The 15,354-nt window shown below is 46.6% G+C and overlaps 1 protein-coding gene across 5 annotated transcripts in view; it reads right to left on the reverse strand.

Annotated features, from left to right (window-relative positions):
- Nucleotides 1-15,354, reverse strand: part of LOC118379706 (E3 ubiquitin-protein ligase LNX-like) — an 82,733-nt gene that overhangs the window by 20,667 nt on the left and 46,712 nt on the right. For 4 of the 5 annotated variants that reach the window (XM_052459983.1, XM_052459982.1, XM_052459988.1 and 1 more), the window contains 2 exons: nt 10,328-10,587; nt 8,782-8,937 (listed from right to left, as the gene is read on the reverse strand). In XM_052459983.1, the coding sequence (XP_052315943.1) occupies nt 8,782-8,937; nt 10,328-10,587 (416 nt within the window). The remainder of the gene's footprint in view (nt 1-8,781; nt 8,938-10,327; nt 10,588-15,354) is intronic. The other variant, XM_052459990.1, reaches the window with a different exon arrangement.

The following is a 15,354-nucleotide window of genomic DNA, read 5'->3' on the forward strand; positions in this document are numbered from 1 at the left end:
GACCATGGCCTAGTAGTCCTCACCCAGAACCCCACTGGACTGAGGGGCAGCTCGTGACTGATGGGCAGCTCGGGACTGAGGCAGCTCGGGACTGAGGGGTAGCTCGGGACTGAGGGGAAGCTCGGGACTGAGGGGCAGCTCGGAACTGAGGGGAAGCCAGCACTGAGGGAAAGCCCAGCACTGAGGGAAAGCCCAGCACTGAGAGGAAGCTCAGCACTGAGAGGAAGCTCAGGCAGGTAGTTGGCTCCGGCAGATCCTGGCTGGCTGGCGGATCTGGAAGAGTCTGGTTGACTGGCAGATCTGGAAGAGTCTGGTTGACTGGCAGATCTGGAAGAGTCTGGTTGACTGGCAGATCTGGAAGAGTCTCGTTGACTGGAAGATCTGGAAGAGTCTGGTTGACTGGCAGATCTGGAAGAGTCTGGCTGACTGGCAGATCTGGAAGAGTCTGGCTGACTGGCAGATCTGGAAGAGTCTGGCTGACTGGTGGATCTAGCTGCTCTGGCTGCTCCATGCAACCTGGCAGCTCTGGCTGCTCCATGCAGACTGGCAGCTCAGGCTGCTCCATGCAGACTGGCAGCTCAGGCTGCGCTGAACAGGCAGGAGACTCCAGCAGTGCTGTAGAGGAGGAAGGCTCTGGAAGCGCTGAACAGGCGGGAGACTCCAGCAGCGCTGTAGAGGAGAAAGGCTCTGATAGCGCTAGACAGGCGGGAGACTCCGACAGCGCTGGAGAGGCGAGGCACACTGTAGGCCTGATGCGTGGTGCTGGCACTGGTGGAACTGGACCGAGAACACGCACAGGAAGCCTGGTGTGGGGAGCTACCACCGGAGGACTGGTGTGTGGAGGTGGCTCTGGATAGACCGGACCGTGCAGGCGCACTGGAGCTCTTGAGGACCAAGCCTGCCCAACCTTACCTGGCTCGATGCCCACTCTAGCCCGGCCAATACGAAGAGCTGGTATGAACTGCACCGGGCTATGCACCCGCACTGGAAACACTGTGCGCTCCATAGCATAACACGGTGCCTGCCCGGTCTCTCTAGCCCCCCGGTAAGCACAGGGAGTTTGCGCAGGTCTCCTACCTGGCATAGCCATACTCCCTGTGACCCCCCAAATAATTTTTTGGGGCTGACTCTCAGGCTTCCATCCGCGTCGCCGTGCTGCCTCCTCATACCAGCGCCTCTCCGCTTTCCCCGCCTCCAGTTCTTCCTTGGGGCGGCGATATTCTCCAGGCTGAGCCCAGGGTCCTTCACCGTCCAGTTCGTCCTCCCATGTCCAGTCCTTCTCTCGCTGCACCTTGGGGCGGCTACACTCCCCTGGTTTAGCCCAGGGTCCTCTCCCGTCGAGGATTTCCTCCCAAGTCCAGAAATTCTTGTCGCGCTGCTGTTGCCTGTTACCACGCCACTTGGTCCTGTGGTGGTGGGTGATTCTGTAACGGTTCTCTTGTGGTGAAGGAGAGTTGGACCAAAATGCAGCGTGATGATGATTCATGATATTTTAATGAAGGAAAAACTATACATACAGAAACTACAAAAATAATGAAATGAAATAACGAAAACCGAAACAGCCCTATCTGGTGCAAACACAAAGACAGGAACAATCACCCATGAAACACTCACAAAATATGGCTGCCTAAATATGGCTCCCAATCAGAGACAACGATAATCACCTGACTCTGATTGAGAACCGCCTCAGGCAGCCATAGACTACATAGACACCCCACAAAACCCCAAGACAAAAAACACACCACAATAACCCATGTCACACCCTGGCCTGACCAAATAAATAAAGAAAACACAAAATACTAAGACCAAGGCGTGACACTTGTGCTCTAAAGCATTTTTTAAATTGGGCACGATGGGTAGATTAACAAGATGTTTATCTTTCATTTGCTGTATTGGACTTGTTAATGTATGAAAGTTACATATTTCAAAAAAATATTTTTGAATTTCACGCACTGCCTTTTCAACAGAATGTTGTCGAGGAGTTCCCCTAGCGGAATGCCTGCGCTAGAAACGAAGGACTTGGGAGTTTTTCAAGATAAAAAAAAGCGGAATGTAGTTAAGCACAGGAAAAATTCTAGAGAAAAACTTGGTTCAGTCTGTTATCCACCAGACACTGGAAGAGGAATTCACCTTTCAGCAGGAGAATAACCTTAAACAGACGACCACATCTACACTGGAGTTGCTTAACAAGAGGACAGTAAATGTTCCCGAGTGGCCGAGTTACAGTTTTGACTTAAATCAAAACTGTAAACTGGTTGTCTAGCAATGAGAAACAACCAAGTTGACAGAGCTTGAAGAATTTTGAAAAGAATAATGGGCAAATGTTGCAAATTCAGGTGTGAAAAGACATACCCAGAAAAACTCACAGCTTTAATTGCTGCCGAAGGTTGCTCCCACAAACTATTGACTCAGGGGTGCGAATACCTATGTAAGTTAGATATTTCTGTATTTCATTTTCAATACATTGACAAACATTTCTAAAAACATGTTTTCACATTGGGGGCCTAGGGCCTATCACGTCATTCAGTATTAATGGAACTGGGCTGTGTGAAATTCTCATTCCACCCACTCTCACTTCCTGTCTTCACATTCTCTCTCTCTCTCTCTCTCTCTCTCTCTCTCTCTCTCTCTCTCTCTCTCTCTCTCTCTCTCTCTCTCTCTCTCTCTCTCTCTCTCTCTCTCTCTCTCTCTCTCTCTCTCTCTCTCTCTCTCTCTCTCTCTCTCTCTCTCTCTCTCTCTCTCTCTCTCTCTCTCTCTCTCTCTCTCTCTCTCTCTCTCTCTCTCTCTCTCTCTCTCTCTCTCTCTCTCTCTCTCTCATGCCTCTGAAATAGATCCTGTATGCCTCTGAAATAGATCCTGTATGCCTCTGAAATAGATCCTGTATGCCTCTGAAATAGATCCTGTATGCCTCTGAAATAGATCCTGTATGCCTCTGAAATAGATCCTGTACGCCTCTGAAATAGATCCTGTATGCCTCTGAAATAGATCCTGTATGCCTCTGAAATAGTTTCTGTATGTGTCTGAAATAGATTCTGTATGTGTCTGAAATAGATCCTGTATGCCTCTGAAATAGATCCTGTATGCCTCTGAAATAGTTTCTGTATGTGTCTAAAATAGATTCTGTATGTGTCTGAAATAGATCCTGTATGCCTCTGAAATAGATGATGTATCCCTCTGCAATAGATGATGTATCCCTCTGCATTAAACAGAGTAACACAGTATCCCTCTACAAATCATGTATTCCATCACAGGCCTGCTATTAGACCCATGGGCTAATAGCAGGTGAGGTGGTAGAAGAGGGACCAGCAGCTCTCTGTCCCTGTCCCCTGGAGGTCCCTCTCTCTCCTCCAACCTAGTCCACAGGCAGCCAATCTCCCATCTGATCACTCTCTTCTGTTCTGTTTTGTTCTGAGGGACCAGTGGACTCTTATGCAATGTGCAGCTGAATAATTAAAGGAACATATGTTGCTGAAGTTACGCTGGGGGATATCAGCAGTGTCACCGCAGCACAGAGCCAAAGGATCTGCTCACAAATACATGCACAAAAACACTAACACAGGCAGACATTTACATCAACACAAATCAATGCAAGCACAGGCATGCACATAGACACAAAAATGCACTGAGCTCAAACAAACACGCACACCTAAAACCTCTACAGGGAATCACAAAAACTGCAGACACAGCATAAAGAGCACTGACATCATACGGAACTGAACACAACCCCCACTGACTTCGTACTGAACTAAACGCAACCCCCACTGACTTCGTACTGAACTGAACACAACCCCCACTGACGTCACACTGAACTAAACACAACCCTACTGACTTGATACTGAACTAAACACAACCCCCAATGACATCATACTGCTATTAACACAACCCCACTGACTTCATACTGAACTACAAACAACCCCCATTGACATCATATTGAACTAAACACAACCCACACTGACGTCATACTAAACTAAACACAACCCCCACTGACGTAATACTGAACTGAAAACAACCCCCACTGACTTCAAACTGAACTAAACACAACCCCGACTGACTTCACACTGAACTAAACACAAACAGACTGACTTCATACTAAACTAAACACAACCCCAACTGACTTCAAACTGAACTAAACATAACCCCCACTGACATCATACTGAACTAAACACAACCCCACTGACATCATACTGAACTAATCATAAACCGGACTGACATCACAATGACCTAAACACAACCCCACTGACATCATACTGAACTAATCATAAACCGGACTGACATCACAATGACATAAACACAACCCCACTGACATCATACTGAACTAATCATAATCCCGACTGACATCACACTGACCTAAACACAACCCCACTGACATCACACTGAACTAATCATAACCCCGACTGACATCACACTGACCTAAACACAACCCCCACTGACATCATACTGAACCAAACACAACCCCCACTGACATCATACTGACCAAAACACAACCCCACTGACATCATACTGAACTAATCATAACCCCACTGACATCATACTGAACTAATCATAAACCGGACTGACATCACAATGACCTAAACACAACCCCACTGACATCATACTGAACTAATCATAATCCCGACTGACATCACACTGACCTAAACACAACCCCCACTGACATCATACTGAACCAAACACAACCCCCACTGACATCATACTGACCAAAACACAACCCCACTGACATCATACTGAACTAATCATAACCCCACTGACATCATACTGAACTAATCATAAACCCGACTGACATCACAATGACCTAAACACAACCCCACTGACATCACACTGACCTAAACACAACCCCACTGACATCATACTGAACTAATCATAACCCCGACTGACATCACACTGACCTAAACACAACCCGACTGACATCATACTGAACTAATCATAAACCCGACTGACATTACACTGACCTAAACACAACCCCACTGACATCATACTGAACTAATCATAACCCCGACTGACATTACACTGACCTAAACACAACCCCACTGACATCATACTGAACTAATCATAACCCCGAATGACATCACACTGACCTAAACACAACCCCACTGACATCATACTGAACTAATCATAACCCCGACTGACATCACACTGACCAAAACACAACCCCACTGACATCATACTGAACCAAACACAACCCCACTGACATCACACTGACCAAAACACAACCCCACTGACATCATACTGAACCAAACACAACCCCACTGACATCACACTGACCAAAACACAACCCCACTGACATCACACTGACCAAAACACAACCCCACTGACATCATACTGAACTAATCATAACCCCGACTGACATTACACTGACCTAAACACAACCCCACTGACATCATACTGAACTAATCATAACCCCGAATGACATCACACTGACCTAAACACAACCCCACTGACATCATACTGAACTAATCATAACCCCGACTGACATCACACTGACCTAAACACAACCCCACTGACATCATACTGAACTAATCATAAACCCGACTGACATCACAATGACCTAAACACAACCCCACTGACATCACACTGACCTAAACACAACCCCACTGACATCATACTGAACTAATCATAAACCCGACTGACATCACAATGACCTAAACACAACCCCACTGACATCACACTGACCTAAACACAACCCCACTGACATCATACTGAACTAATCATAAACCCGACTGACATCACACTGACCTAAACACAACCCCCACTGACATCATACTGACCTAAACACAACCCCCACTGACATCACACTGACCTAAACACAACCCCACTGACATCATACTGAACTAATCATAACCCCGACTGACATCACAATGACCTAAACACAACCCCACTGACATCACACTGACCTAAACACAACCCCACTGACATCATACTGAACTAATCATAAACCCGACTGACATCACAATGACCTAAACACAACCCCACTGACATCACACTGACCTAAACACAACCCCACTGACATCATACTGAACTAATCATAACCCCGACTGACATCACACTGACCTAAACACAACCCGACTGACATCATACTGAACTAATCATAACCCCGACTGACATTACACTGACCTAAACACAACCCCACTGACATCATACTGAACTAATCATAACCCCGAATGACATCACACTGACCTAAACACAACCCCACTGACATCATACTGAACTAATCATAACCCCGACTGACATCACACTGACCAAAACACAACCCCACTGACATCACACTGACCTAAACACAACCCCACTGACATCATACTGAACCAAACACAACCCCACTGACATCACACTGACCAAAACACAACCCCACTGACATCACACTGACCAAAACACAACCCCACTGACATCATACTGAACCAAACACAACCCCACTGACATCACACTGACCAAAACACAACCCCCACTGACATCATACTGAACCAAACACAACTGAGTCCTTCTGTGGCTCAGTTGGTAGAGCATGGCGCTTGTAACGCCAGGGTAGTGGGTTCGATTCCCGGGACCACCCATACGTAGAATGTATGCACACATGACTGTAAGTCGTTTTGGATAAAAGCGTCAGCTAAATGGCATATATTATTATTATTATTATTATTATTATATTACCCCACTGACATCACACTGACCAAAACACAACCCCACTGACATCATACTGAACCAAACACAACCCCACTGACATCACACTGAACTAATCATAACCCCGACTGACATCACACTGACCAAAACACAACCCCACTGACATCATACTGAACCAAAACACAACCCCACTGACATCATACTGAACCAAACACAACCCACTGACATCACACTGAACTAATCATAACCCCGACTGACATCACACTGACCAAAACACAACCCCACTGACATCATACTGAACCAAACACAACCCCACTGACATCACACTGACCAAAACACAACCCCACTGACATCACACTGACCAAAACACAACCCCACTGACATCATACTGAACCAAACACAACCCCACTGACATCACACTGACCAAAACACAACCCCCACTGACATCATACTGAACCAAACACAACCCCACTGACATCACACTGACCAAAACACAACCCCACTGACATCATACTGAACCAAACACAACCCCACTGACATCACACTGAACTAATCATAACCCCGACTGACATCACACTGACCAAAACACAACCCCACTGACATCATACTGAACCAAAACACAACCCCACTGACATCATACTGAACCAAACACAACCCCCACTGACATCATACTGAACCAAACACAACCCCACTGACATCACACTGAACTAATCATAACCCCGACTGACATCACACTGACCAAAACACAACCCCACTGACATCATACTGAACCAAAACACAACCCCACTGACATCATACTGAACCAAACACAACCCCCACTGACATCACACTGACCAAAACACAACCCCACTGACATCATACTGAACTAATCATAATCCCGACTGACATCACACTGACCTAAACACAACCCCACTGACATACTGAACTGAGCACATCCCCTATTTACGTCATACTGAACTTAACACAATTCCACTGACTTTGTACTAAACTAAACACAACCCCACTGACTTCATACTGAACAATACACAACCCTCACTGATTTAATACTTGACTAAGCACAACCCCACTGACGTCATACTGAACTGAACACAACCCCCCACTGACTTCATACTTGACTAAGTACAACCCCACTGACTTCATACTTGACTAAGCACAACCTTACTGACATCATACTGAACAATACACAACCCACACTGACTTCATACTTGACTAAGCACAACCTTACTGACATCATACTGAACAATACACAACCCACACTGACTTCATACTTGACTAAGCACAACCTTACTGACTTCATACTGAACTGAACACAACCCCCCACTGACTTCATACTTGACTAAGTACAACCCCACTGACTTCATACTTGACTAAGCACAACCTTACTGACATCATACTGAACAATACACAACCCACACTGACGTCATACTAAACTAAACACAACCCCCGCTGACGTCATACTGAACTAAACACAACCCCCACTGACTTCATGCTGAACTAAACACAACCCCCAGTGACGTCATACTGAACAATACACAACCCCCACTGACTTCATACTGAACTAAACACAACCCCCACTGACTTCATGCTGAACTAAACACAACCCCCACTGACTTCATGCTGAACTAAACACAACCCCCACTGACTTCATGCTGAACTAAACACAACCCCCAGTGACGTCATACTGAACAATACACAACCCCCACTGACTTCATACTGAACTAAACACAACCCCCACTGACTTCATGCTGAACTAAACACAACCCCCACTGACTTCATGCTGAACTAAACACAACCCCCACTGACTTCATACTGAACTAAACACAACCCCCACTGACTTCATGCTGAACTAAACACAACCCCCACTGACTTCATGCTGAACTAAACACAACCCCCGCTGACGTCATACTGAACTAAACACAACCCCCGCTGACGTCATACTGAACTAAACACAACCCTCACTGACTTCATACTGAACTAAACACAAACCCCACTGACATCATACTGAACTAAACACAAACCCCACTGACATCATACTGAACTAAACACAAACCCCACTGACATCATACTGAACTAAACACAACCTCCAATGATAAAACACAGCATACAGAAATTTCATATGGTTCAGAAAAATTAACCACACAATCATTCACTCAAACAAACACACTGGCATACCTTCCTGCGGCACACTGGCGTTCCTGGCATTGTCTCGTTCCTCTGCTGTCTCATTCGACACGGATGTGCCGCTCTTGGTCCTCCGCAGGACACTGAATGCACGGTTCAACCGCCTGAAGGAGCGGCTCCTGACCGAGGTGCGGTCATAGTTTCGGACTGAGGGGACAGAGAGACAGGGACACACTTTATAGAGCAGCTCTGTTGTGATTGAACATGCCTGGACAAGTCTCTGAGCCTGCCTCACCACAGCCAATCAGATGCCTGAGATCTCTCGTTCTCTCTGCCTCTAAAAAAGCCAGAACAACAGCTTGAACACATCTGTTTTAGAGAATCCAATCAAAATCCTTCATGAATTCCCCAAACACTCATTTGTTTGTCATTATGTCAAAGCTGATGAACAGGATGGAGGGGGCCTATAAACTCTGCAGGGGTGATGAGCTTCATAGACTGCAGCAGTCATGTTTCATGTAATCAACAGATAAAACTGCAGTATAAATACAGCAGTCTGACCCTACTATAGTCTACTGAGATTCTGACAGGGAGTGTGGCTCTACCAGAGCAGAGCAGGCTGCAGTGGAGTGTGAGCCCCAGCCTGGCTCCCCTGAAAGCGGGGCAGTGATTCTCTGCAATGCCCCTTGTTCTGCGGGCCTAGAGAGATGCAAAGGCCTCCTGAAAGCCACATTATTCTTTTAAAGCATCCAGCTCTTCTGGAGATGACAGCTTGTTCAGCAGCAGTGGCTCTGCATGGCGGTGGGTGCTCTGCTCGGTGGCCCGGGCCAAAAGTGCTGTTGCAGCGTTATTTGGTGTCCCCACCGGCAGCGCGTTCACATTGAGAAGGGGATGTGAGTGAGTCCAACAGTTGTGAGTGGCTCCAGGGTTCACAGGTGGGATTAGTGGAGGGTGAGGGCCTATCACGTCATTCAGTATTAATGGAACTGGGCTGTGTGAAATTCTCATTCCACCCACTCTCACTTCCTGTCTTCACATTCTTTCTCTCTCTCTCTCTCTCTCTCTCTCTCTCTCTCTCTCTCTCTCTCTCTCTCTCTCTCTCTCTCTCTCTCTCTCTCTCTCTCTCTCTCTGTCTGTCTGTCTGTCTGTCTGTCTGTCTGTCTGTCTGTCTGTCTGTCTGTCTGTCTGTCTGTCTGTCTGTCTGTCTGTCTGTCTGTGATAAAATATTAGTGAAGAAGCAATGCTACAAAAGCTCATTTAAGAATAGTATTTCTGTCAAAAGTCTTGAAGTAGTACAGATACTGTGTTTCAGTGAGCATGGGCTCTGGGATGTTTACCTGTGTGTGGGTATGATGTCAAATGTATGTTTGAATAGTGTTTACTGGTGGTATCTATGTGAGTGAGGGACTATGAAACTGTGGCTAGAAAGCCTCTGCTGGCTCCCTGCTTTATATTGCTTTTCAATCAGTCACACTGACAAACAGTTCGATACGCACAAACACGCACACATTTACGCACACACATACTGCTTTATAGATCAGAGAAAGGTTACTTGGTGCAGAACTACACAATCACAAACACATCCGTACGTACGCACACTCACAATCACTCTTTTTGGTACTGCTGCGGGCTGCCAGGCTGGTGGTGCTGCCTGATTGGCTGTTGTCCTCCATACTGGGGTCAAAGGCGGGGTTGACGAGGCCGGGATCGTCTGATAGGAGGGCAACAGCAGCAGAGGTGGGGCCATCGCCTGGCAGGGTGGCAACGGTGAGTTCTGACATGCTGTCAGTGCAGTCACCCTCCTGGGAACGCCGCTTCCTGTCTGCAGACAGGCCATAGTGAGACGCACCTTTACACCTGCAAATCCACACAGGGAGAGAAGGACGATCAGTCAGGGGGACGCACCATAGGCCCAGCTGGATGAGGTGATGCATCAACAACAACATCCCAGCAAGAAAATATGGGATACTAGGACAGTGAGGTGTTTGGAACCTGTGATGGATAGAACCATTATTCTGCTCTCAGTGACTCATCACCAATTACCATGTGTCATGAATTATGATGCGCTGAACACACAACAGCCACTGAATCACGGAGCAGAATGGAGATAGCCATCGGTCAACAATGGCTGACTACATGTCAACACTGTCTGAATCCTCCTGTACCCTCGGTGGATCAGTAGTGACAACTGTTAACAACACAGTCCAGTTAGAGACAATATAGACAGGGATTAAACCAGAGGGATAAAGGTTAAAGGTCACCACCATCTCAGGAGCAGTAGTTAAAGTGTTGTGACCTCCAACCCATCACCCTCTGGCTGTGTCCATCTCCTCACTTCCACTTCCTGATCCAAGCTGCCCTGAGGCGACATCTATCTGACCTCACGACTGAGGTCATCATCTTGATAAGTGATTCCTCCTCAGGCAACAACATCACACACCCAATACGCAACCTGCTAGTGTATAATTGCATATTGTCTTTCATACGTCCCTGATCATTGTATTTGTATTTAATGGCTGTTCGTCTGTAATAAAAAGTGGTTTGATAATGTCATACTGAGCCGCTGAGTCTCTGCTTCTTGTCATCCTTCCTTGCTTCTTTATTTTATTCATTCGGTGTATAATGACATGCAGTATGCTGATCTGTGAGTTGCTGTGGATAAGACCAGCTAACAGATTGAATAATGATGTGAGCAAACAAACGTATAGAACAGGTAACAGAAGAGACATCAGGAATACAAAACACCACGCAGGTCTTTAAGTCATATTCTCCCTCATGAAACTAATCGCATTCTCAAACTATTCTTCTTTCCCGTACCTTCACTCGACATGCAACACAAACAGAACACTCGAAAGGCACACACACACACACACACACACACACACACACACACACACACACACACACACACACACACACACACACACACACACACACACACACACACACACACACACACACACACACACACACACACACAAATCCCTACAATTGAAATCTTCACAAACTGATCATGTTGGGAATGTGTTTGCATATAGACAGCAAATAACTGTCTCTGTGTCTTTCTCTCCCATAGTAAAGGTTTTTGGTTGAAGCTCCAACAACGGAATCTGAAATAACATCGTCCTGTCTCTGCATCTCTGTGGAGCCATAAGAACAAACGTTTACTGTGTTTTTATGGGCTGGATCAGACCCAGTTAGAGCTTCTACTCACACACAGACATACACAGCAAACTGGATCCATTTCTATATACATCATCATTACAGCAGCAGGTATTATTACTGTATATGGAGGACAGGATGCAATTAAGGCAAAATGGAGGACATAAAGCAATAGCTAAAATGGTGGCAGTCAGCCTCATGCTCCATTTGGGAGGATACAACTAGAGGAAATAGCATTAAATGGCGCTGAGTAATGGAAGCTCAGAAACAGGCTGTGTGTGTCTGAGGGAGAGAGGCCATTGGCTCTCTGGGGGCTCCAGCGTTTTGTCTCAATCAGAGGTCTGTCTGAGCAGGTCATGCTCTGTGTCCATACATCACAGACAGAGACATTTAATCCTGAACTGGCCTCTATATCTTACTTTTCCAGCCATTGGGCTTGACTCTCGCCAGTCAGCTCTAACACTAGGCTGACAGACAGAGTTTGGGGAGCAGTCCATTCAGGTTGGGTGTGGTGACTGACATTCAAAGAAGAGGATGAAGTTTAAGACAATGGAGCCAAGCAGAGGCCCATTGATCATGATTTGTGGTCCAGTCAGAGCTCTGCTATGCAGGGATACTTGTGGTTACTAACTCCCCCTCTTCCACCTGTGTTCCACCAGGCTGTCAGAGGGAGGCGTGTCTGTGTGTGTGTGTTCGTCCAAGTATGCGTGTGTGTGTGTCTCTCTCTCTCTGCTGGAAACTCACCTTAATTCAGAGTTACTATATTGAATCGCATCAAGCGTGTCGAGTCAGCAATATACCACTTAAGCAAGGGAAGTGTTAGGATAGAAGAACACTATTTCAGTCAACAACATTGAGCCCTACACCAGTAGAGAGGAGTAGCAGCCTTTCACAACATCCATCACAACATCTACACCAGTAGAGAGGAGCAGCAGCCTTTCACAACATCCATCACAACATCTACACCAGTAGAGAGGAGCAGCAGCCTTTCACAACATCCATCACAACATCTACACCAGTAGAGAGGAGTAGCAGCCTTTCACAACATCCATCACAACATCTACACCAGTAGAGAGGAGCAGCAGCCTTTCACAACATCCATCACAACATCTACACCAGTAGAGAGGAGCAGCAGCCTTTCACAACATCCATCACAACATCTACACCAGTAGAGAGGAGCAGCAGCCTTTCACAACATCCATCACAACATCTACACCAGTAGAGAGGAGCAGCAGCCTTTCACAACATCCATCACAACATCTACACCAGTAGAGAGGAGCAGCAGCCTTTCACAACATCCATCACAACATCTACACCAGTAGAGAGGAGCAGCAGCCTTTCACAACATCCATCACAACATCTACACCAGTAGAGAGGAGTAGCAGCCTTTCACAACATCCATCACAACATCTACACCAGTAGAGAGGAGTAGCAGCCTTTCACAACATCCATCACAACATCTACACCAGTAGAGAGGAGCAGCAGCCTTTCACAACATCCATCACAACATCTACACCAGTAGAGAGGAGTAGCAGCCTTTCACAACATCCATCACAACATCTACACCAGTAGAGAGGAGCAGCAGCCTTTCACAACATCCATCACAACATCTACACCAGTAGAGAGGAGTAGCAGCCTTTCACAACATCCATCACAACATCTACACCAGTAGAGAGGAGCAGCAGCCTTTCACAACATCCATCACAACATCTACACCAGTAGAGAGGAGCAGCAGCCTTTCACAACATCCATCACAACATCTACACCAGTAGAGAGGAGTAGCAGCCTTTCACAACATCCATCACAACATCTACACCAGTAGAGAGGAGCAGCAGCCTTTCACAACATCCATCACAACATCTACACCAGTAGAGAGGAGCAGCAGCCTTTCACAACATCCATCACAACATCTACACCAGTAGAGAGGAGCAGCAGCCTTTCACAACATCCATCACAACATCTACACCAGTAGAGAGGAGTAGCAGCCTTTCACAACATCCATCACAACATCTACACCAGTAGAGAGGAGCAGCAGCCTTTCACATGTCACTCAACATTCATTAGTGTAATTAAAGCGACATGCACATCAGACACAAAATACTGCTTTTACACCAGCATGTTACGTGCACACGCGTATGCGCACACACACACACACAAACAACACACACACAAACACATACAGACACTGCGATACACCTACAGATGGCAAAGCCTGTAGTACAGTACATTGGGCCAAGCTGACAGTAAGCAACTAAATCCTGAGACAGCATTTCCTTAATATTATTTCAACTTCGGCAGTGGAAAACCACAGTATACATAACTGTTCAGAGAGGGTTGAAGAAGTTCCATTCAGGTATGTAAATCTCAGAGGCCACCCAACCAGCAATTTCCTTGTAATCCTGGTGCCATATTTGAATAACCATTAATAAAAACATACATACCATTTGTTCAGGTCTGTCAAAGGCTACTTCTTATGTCTACCGGTGTCCTTGTCTCCCCGTCTCTTTATCTGTCTGTCTCCCCGTCTGTCTCCTGGTCCGTCTCCCTGTCTGTCCGTCTGTCTGTTTCTCTTTCCGTCTCCCTGTCCGTCTCCCCATCTGTTTGTCTCCCTGTCCTTCTCCCTGTCTGTTCGTCTGTCCATCTGTCTGTTCGTCTCCCCGTCTGTCTCCCGGTCTCCCTGTCTGTTTGTCTGTCCATCTCAGAGTCTGTCTCCCGGTCCATCTCCCTGTCTGTCCGTCTCCCTGTGCGTCTCCTCATCGGTGTGTCTGTCCGTCTGACTCCCTGTCTGTCCAACTGTTTTTCTTTCCATCTCCCTGTCCTTCTCCCCATCTGTTTGTCTCACCGTCTGTTCATCTTTCCGTCTCTGAGTCTGTCTCCTGCTCCATCTCCCTGTCTGTCCGTCTCCCTGTCCTTCTCCCCCTCTGTTTGTCTCAACATCTGTCTGTCTGTCCATCTCCCCGTCTGTTCGTTTGTCTGTCTGTCCGACTGTTCGTCTGTTCGTCTCCCTGTCTGTTTGTCTGTGTGTCTGGTCATCTCCCTGTCTGTCCATCTGTGGGTGTACCTGTCCGTCTTCCTGTCTTCATCCTGCAAGTCACCAGACGAACTTGCTGGGTATGAAATAAGCTGTAGTGTCTGTACCATCAAATTGATTGTATATCCAAATATGATCCAAGTAATAAGCTCACACAAGGTGTGTGACCAGTGCATCACCCAGGTGGTTTGAAAAGAACTAGAAGGAATTATCTATTCGAGCGGAAACTCACAGCACAATATGGTCTTCCCCTCAGAGATGACATGCTAGTCATTGTCTCGTGTGTGCCTTGTCATTAAGGGCTTTGGCTACCCTTAAATCAAATCCCCTTCCTTCTGGGCATCAAAGGCACAGTTCTGCCGTAGCCACTTAGGAATATCTCCACTGCTGCTAAGAGCTTTAATGGCTGTCTGGAGGAATTAAGGCCACAA

This window comes from Oncorhynchus keta, chromosome 1 (genome assembly GCF_023373465.1).
Source record: "Oncorhynchus keta strain PuntledgeMale-10-30-2019 chromosome 1, Oket_V2, whole genome shotgun sequence".
Taxonomy (NCBI): domain Eukaryota; kingdom Metazoa; phylum Chordata; class Actinopteri; order Salmoniformes; family Salmonidae; genus Oncorhynchus; species Oncorhynchus keta.